Here is a 6,397-nt window from a genome sequence, read left to right on the forward strand (position 1 = left end):
ATATTTATGGACTTTGCCAAAACTTGATAAAGCATCGCATTCAAAATTATTAACAAAAATAATGCTATATTTAGGAACGAGTCTGTCACAAAACAGTTCATCGCATATTTCTCAGGCCGTGAGCAGTATGTTCAGTCGGCAGAAAGCAAACCTACCTTCTCATACGTAGCCTCAAGGGTAATCCAAGGCAGCGTTCTGGGCCCTCTGTTATTTCTTAGCTTAATATAGATCTCGCTGAAAACATTGATGTACCTACTGTTCAGACTTTTCGCAGGTGACTGCATAATTTATAACACCATCAAAATACAAAATGACCAGGTAAAAGTAAACTCTAACTTATGAAAAGTAAAAAAAAAATGCTGCGGTGAATGATGATAAATGATACTAGACACGAAGACGGTCCCCATGTCAATAACTAGGGAAAATGTACCTTGAATTTTCCATTAGCATTTATAATCAAATAATCCAGAAGACAGTGCAATGTTAGTACTTGGGCCTTATATTTACCATTGATCTTTGCTGCAACACCCACTTAGATAGATGCAATAATAATAATAATAATAATTGGTTTTTTGGGGAAAGGAAATGGCGCAGTATCTGTCTCATATATCTTTGGACACCTGAACCGCGCCGTAAGGGAAGGGATAAAGGAGGGAGTGAAAGAAGAAAGGAAGAATAGGTGCCGTAGTGGAGGGCTCCGGAATAATTTCGACCACCTGGGGATCTTTAACGTGCACTGACATCGCACAGCACACGGGCGCCTTGGCGTTTTTCTTCCATAAAAACGCAGCCGCCGCGGTCGGGTTCGAACCCGGGAACTCCGGATCAGTAGTCGAGCGCCCTAACCACTGAGCCACCGCGGCGGGTATAGATGCAACCCCTGAATTAAAATGTGTAGCATATAAAACATTGATTAGACTGATCATAGAATACGTGAAGGTTGCATGGGACCGATACACGAAAAACAATTGTTCAAAGTTACTTGCTGCCAGGTTTATGTTTAATGAATAGCGGCATTATCTCTTGCCTTCCGATCTCTTTTCGCATGCTGGTCTTCGGACATTAGAGTAGCGAACAAAGCATGAAAGGCTAAAGTACTTGTACCTAGTTATATATAATCAAGTTAATACCGAAAATCCCCCCTTTTTTAGATTCAGGCTTACGAGACGTCCCGACATAGTTATTCGATGTTTATTCCAGCTCTTTTTTTTTTTTACTGATCGTTCGAAGTATATCGTTCCCAAGAGTGATTAATGAGTGCAGTTCCCTAACGCTTCTGTACAGTTCAGGCCCGTCGAAGCCTTCATAAAAAGCAACACCGAGGTTCTTGTTTTTCTTAGCTAATGAATTTTTTTTATCTTTGAGTGCATCCAGCTTTTCATAGCTGTTATATACTCTTATGGTTCCCTGTGTGCTGACAACAAACATCTTTGTATCTTACTCAAAGCGTTGTTAACAGTACGTATTGTTTTTTTTTTTAAAATGCCTGAATTAGTATATATTACTTTTTACACCTTTATTATTGTTTCCACTCCTCTAAAAAACCCCACAAGGGGCTGGCGGTATCAATAAATAATAATAATAAATAACACAGAGAACAACGACATGATTGAAGTTACCTCCATCTATTGTGCCTCGCTATATTTATCTCTGCTTAACATCAGCTGGGACACCTTGTATGTATAGGAAATGTTCACTGTCATTTCCTCCTGAGCAGTAACTTTAAGCAACCAGCGCCTCCATAAATGGCGAGTGGAACTTGAAACTGCTAGCTGCTCTCGGCTCTACAGTATCCGCTTTAGGAGAACCGTTTCCTGCCGCTCCTTTCGTCATGTTTCTCTCGCATTAACTTTTTCGTAAAAATGAGCCCAGTCTGCTTTCTATCTCGACGCTTTTCGGGCGTGCCCCTTCCGACTCTCGGCTGGGCTAAGTTCCACGACAAATCGGCGCATCGCAGTCAATCCGCGCGCCGCCGTGAGACCGGGGGCAATCTTGGTGCATGAGACTCGAAACCACTCTCGACATTCTGTTGCCACTTCTCGCTTTAGAAAGGCCTTCCCGTGCCGTTGCATGGAACGTAATTTTTCTCTGCTTTAGCAATAATTTTGAGAAAACATTATTGGGAGATGTTATAATAAAGTCAAATTGTGTACAGGCCATTCTATTCGAAGATGATCAGTTTTTAATATAGTCACTACGAGGATGACGTGATTTCATCAGTAGTGCCTTCCTAGTCTCAGTACGTCGTTGTCGAATAAGGTGGGTGATCCCTCCGTCGGGCGTGAACTGCGCACAGTTCAGATTTTCATCTTCGGAGACAGCCAGAAGAGAGATGGCGTGAGGCCGAGGTGTTAATGTGGGCGAATCGAAACAGACATCCTCATTATTCAGATCAATTTGATTCAATTTATTTCCGCCGCCGCGGTGGCTGTGTAGTTATGGCGCTCTGCTGCTGGCCCAAAAGACGCGGGTTCGATCCCGGCCGCGGCGGTAGAATTTCGATGGAGGCGAAATTCTAGAGGCCCGTGTACTGTGCGATCTCAGTGCACGTTAAAGAACCCCACGTTGTCGAAATTTCCGGAGCCCTTCACTGCGGCGTCCCTCATAGCCTGAGTCGCTTTGGGACGTTAAACTCCCATAAACTAAACCATAAACCAACAATTTATTTCCGCCAAAGCGGCAAGGGCCTGAACAAAAACTGAAACATAAATCCTTTGAAGTGGTCGAAACCACTGTTTGCGAAACATACAACGGTCTTATACATGTTGGCACATCAGCGCGCAATTAACAGGACAAAATATGTACATGAAATACATCCACATAACTACTGCCATAACTGAAAGTATATTTAATGATAGGCTTCCACTAGTCTCTACGACAGTATGCAGGGACCTGTGGACCGACCGGTAGATCAAGCGCATGTGAACGCGATACCAAAAGTTAGTAGCTGTTTGCAAAGAGGGCATTTCAAACTTAAGTTCAATATACAGATAGAAATTCGTTTCATAGCTGCATCGCTCCATACAAAATGTTACGGTCCAACTTTGAAAACTTACCGAACACTTCTTGTATGTGCGTGCACTAATGCCAAAGCCACTGAGCCAACGCGGCAAGTACAATATACCTTTCTCGCTCCGCGCTGTTCTGTCATTCCTTCCAGTTTAGTCTTCCTTTTTGCTTTATTTGATTTCGTTTTCTTTTTTTCCAACCATCAATCATGCGGGAGGCGTTATTTACAGCTTCGTACTCGTGGAAATGCAAATTTCAGTCCTTGATTGCCTACGTCTGCTCTTTTTATGCGCTCAAGTAGAAAAAATTAAACTGGTGAGCGATGCTAGCACGTAAACGGCAGAAATTTTCCGAAAGAAAGCATGACGCCTTCTCTTTATAGGAGGAAACTGCCTCCTGCCTCCCAACACCGACACCTCCTTTCATATGCAAACGGTTGACAAGAAAGTTTCTTTTTTTTTTTTCCTTGGCAGGCCATAAAAATGTTTCAAGAGAGACCAGCGACGACTATTTTCTGTCGTGAGACTAGCCAGCGCTATCCCGTCTGAACCCACGTTTGGAATTGCAGAAACTTTCTGCATGTTCTGTTACAGAAAAAAAAAGCAGGCTCAATGTGCTGTGAAGACTTGGTTTTTTTTTCTTTCTCCTTTATTTTCGTAGTATAGAGGAGCATGGTTCTGGTGTCACGCTCTTAAGCTACTTACGTCGCTTATTCTTTGAATTCTGATGCCAAAGCTCCACAAACACGAACTTAAAGAAAGGCGGCACTTTTAATGAACAGCCCAGCGCCTCAATCAGACATATGCAGCAATAGCCAGGTGAACGTCTCCCATGTGAATGAAAGGAGCACCGACCCTTGAAATTCTCGAACTAAAGCGAGTATCATAATTCACTGCGCTGCTGCTATTAAGGAACTTACGCCATCGACAGTTTCCAGGAGCAAGAGGCGACGACGGCGCCCGTAAGGGCAGCGCTTACGAAACGTCGACGCACTGGTTTCCATGTACATGGACAAGGTTATCAACGGGAGTAAAATGTCTCGATTCGCTAAAATGTACCAAAACCGGGCTTATTTTGTCGCCTTTTTAATACCATTCTCTTCATCGCTCCTGCCTTCTCACGTGATAAATCAGCCACAGAATGTGTTGTAACTTGAAAAACGAGCACAATTTGAGCAACAGCCGCTTATGAGTATGAATACTGCTAACTTCGCAACACAGTAAAACTAACTGGGATAGCTATCATTTAATTTTTTTGTAAATCTAGCTGAGCCATGATACACGGCTACAAAGTTACATCTACAAAACTGAATAGATTCAGTAAGCGACTGTTCCACGTCGAACTTGTGCCTCCATTTATTGGCATCTTTTTGCGCGTAATAATAGATAATATAAATGACAGCCAAGTTTCTTACTATACGGTTATTTGTGTTTCGAAGCCACACAAAAGACATCCACTGCATTGGCTCTAAATTCGTGCAAGTTTTTGGTAAAGTACTGTCTTTCTCAAAACTATCCACGCTGCATAGTTTGATTTTCCTCAAAAGGCAAAAAAAGGCTTTCAGACATACAGAAGACAGTTCGCCTTACCATACAAGTGATTTCGGGCATAAAGTAAACTGTCAGGGCTCTGCCGCACGACTGAGAAGGAAACCACGCGGCCTGCATGGTTACTTTTGACAAAGGCTGAATCTTCACTGACAGCTGAATAAAGCAATGGAACGCTTCTGCATAAAGTTCGAGTACAAGAAGAAAAGCGTTCACTTACTCGTCCAAGGATCGGCTATGTTGGCGTACGGACTCCAATACATCCACATCTGGACGCAGATGAACGGCGACGAGCAGACAATGTACAGGACGATGACCACGATGGTGATCTTGATAGTCTTGATCTTGGCGCGTGACAGTCCGCGCACAGAGTGGCTGCGAGGCGCCATGAACGCCGCGACGTCTTTGCCCCTATGAGCCGCAGCGCCTTTGAGGCGGAAGGCGCGACGGCCAGCCCGGCGGGAACCGTCCATGGCCGTCGGCGTCGCCATACCATTCGCGGCAGCTCGCGAGCTCTCCCTCTTCTGGCGCAGATTGCGCCAGATGGAGCGGCAGATGCAGATGTAGGTGAAGCACAGCACCAGCAAGGGCACGAAGAAGACCGACACACTGTACCACGTGACGTAGGCCCTCAGACCCCAGGGTTCCACGAAGGTGCCCCAACAGTCGTACACTCCGGGCGACACCTCCTGGTAGCTGAAGATGAACAGCTGGGGCACGCAGCACAGCAGCGACACGGCCCACGCGACCGAGACGAGGAACTTGGACTTGGCCGGCGTCCACGAGCAGCTGGACAGCGGGAAGCAGATGGCCTGGTACCGGTCCAAGGCCGTCACCACCAGGACGTACGACGAGAGGTAGGGGCCCAGTAGCTGGCCGTACTTGACCGACCTGCAGGCGATGTCCCCGCCACGGAAGCGGTACGTGGCGTCCCAGCCCAGCTGGGAAAGCACAGTCAAGAAGGCCGTGGTCAGGTCGGAGATGCACAGGTGCAGCAGGAAGTAGTACATGCGTGTAAGCTTGGACCGACGCGCCGCTAGAGCTGCAAGGACGCAGCCGTTGCCCAGGACGGTGAAGGCGAAGATGAGCGTGAGCACGGCGATCTCGATCTGGGCCAGCGCCTCGTCGCGAGAAGCGGCCCATGGCGTAGCGTTCACGGAGACGTCTTTTTCCAGAGACAAAGGCGTCGAGGAGACGTCCGCAGAGTAGGCGTCGCCGTCCTGCTTGACCGCGTGGTGCTCCATGAACAGTCGCTGTCTTCTCTTTCGATTAAGTGGTAGCTATGTAGCTTGGGCTGCCGGTATACGTACGCTTCGTAGCTCCGACATCGTGGCGGTTCAGATTGTTCTGATTAGGCCGAAGCACGCGAAATGCCACCCGTCAACAACCGCGGAAGGCTCGGAAGCTCTTGCAGTTGAGAGCTGGCAGCAATGGTGTGTGGAAGCACCATCCTATGGCACAAAATTACTAGAAACCGCAAGAAAGGGCGCAGAAAGCGCCTCTCCTAGTCTTCAACTAGAGATTTTTTTTTTCTCACACAAAAAGAATTCCCCTTCCGGAACCACAGCACCGCAAACTTGAAAGCTTTTTAAGTAAGAGGTAAAGTGAATTATTTTTAAACTTTGCGACTAAGGAAATTCAACACAGACAAATCATTTCAGAGGCTGACAATGTTCTCGTAAAGCGAGAAATCAGTCACAAATAGACCTTGACGGGCGTCACTCCACAACACGTAAATTCTCTAGCTTTTACATTCGCCTAGATGCGTTCGGCAACAACACTGAACAAAACCTGCATTCAGCGCCAGATTTGGCGCACGCTGAGAGCGACCCAAAACGTGG

At 46.4% G+C, this 6,397-nt stretch overlaps 1 protein-coding gene across 1 annotated transcript; it reads right to left on the reverse strand.

Annotated features, from left to right (window-relative positions):
- Positions 1 to 4,768: 4,768 nt before the first annotated feature.
- LOC144124277 (vasopressin V1a receptor-like) lies at positions 4,769 to 5,800 on the reverse strand. Its single transcript, XM_077656915.1, has one exon. It carries the CDS (start codon positions 5,798 to 5,800, stop codon positions 4,769 to 4,771), a length of 1,032 nt encoding a protein of 343 aa, XP_077513041.1.
- Positions 5,801 to 6,397: the final 597 nt, after the last annotated feature.

Source organism: Amblyomma americanum, chromosome 3, assembly GCF_052857255.1.
Source record: "Amblyomma americanum isolate KBUSLIRL-KWMA chromosome 3, ASM5285725v1, whole genome shotgun sequence".
In the NCBI taxonomy this organism is placed as follows: Eukaryota; Metazoa; Arthropoda; class Arachnida; order Ixodida; family Ixodidae; genus Amblyomma; species Amblyomma americanum.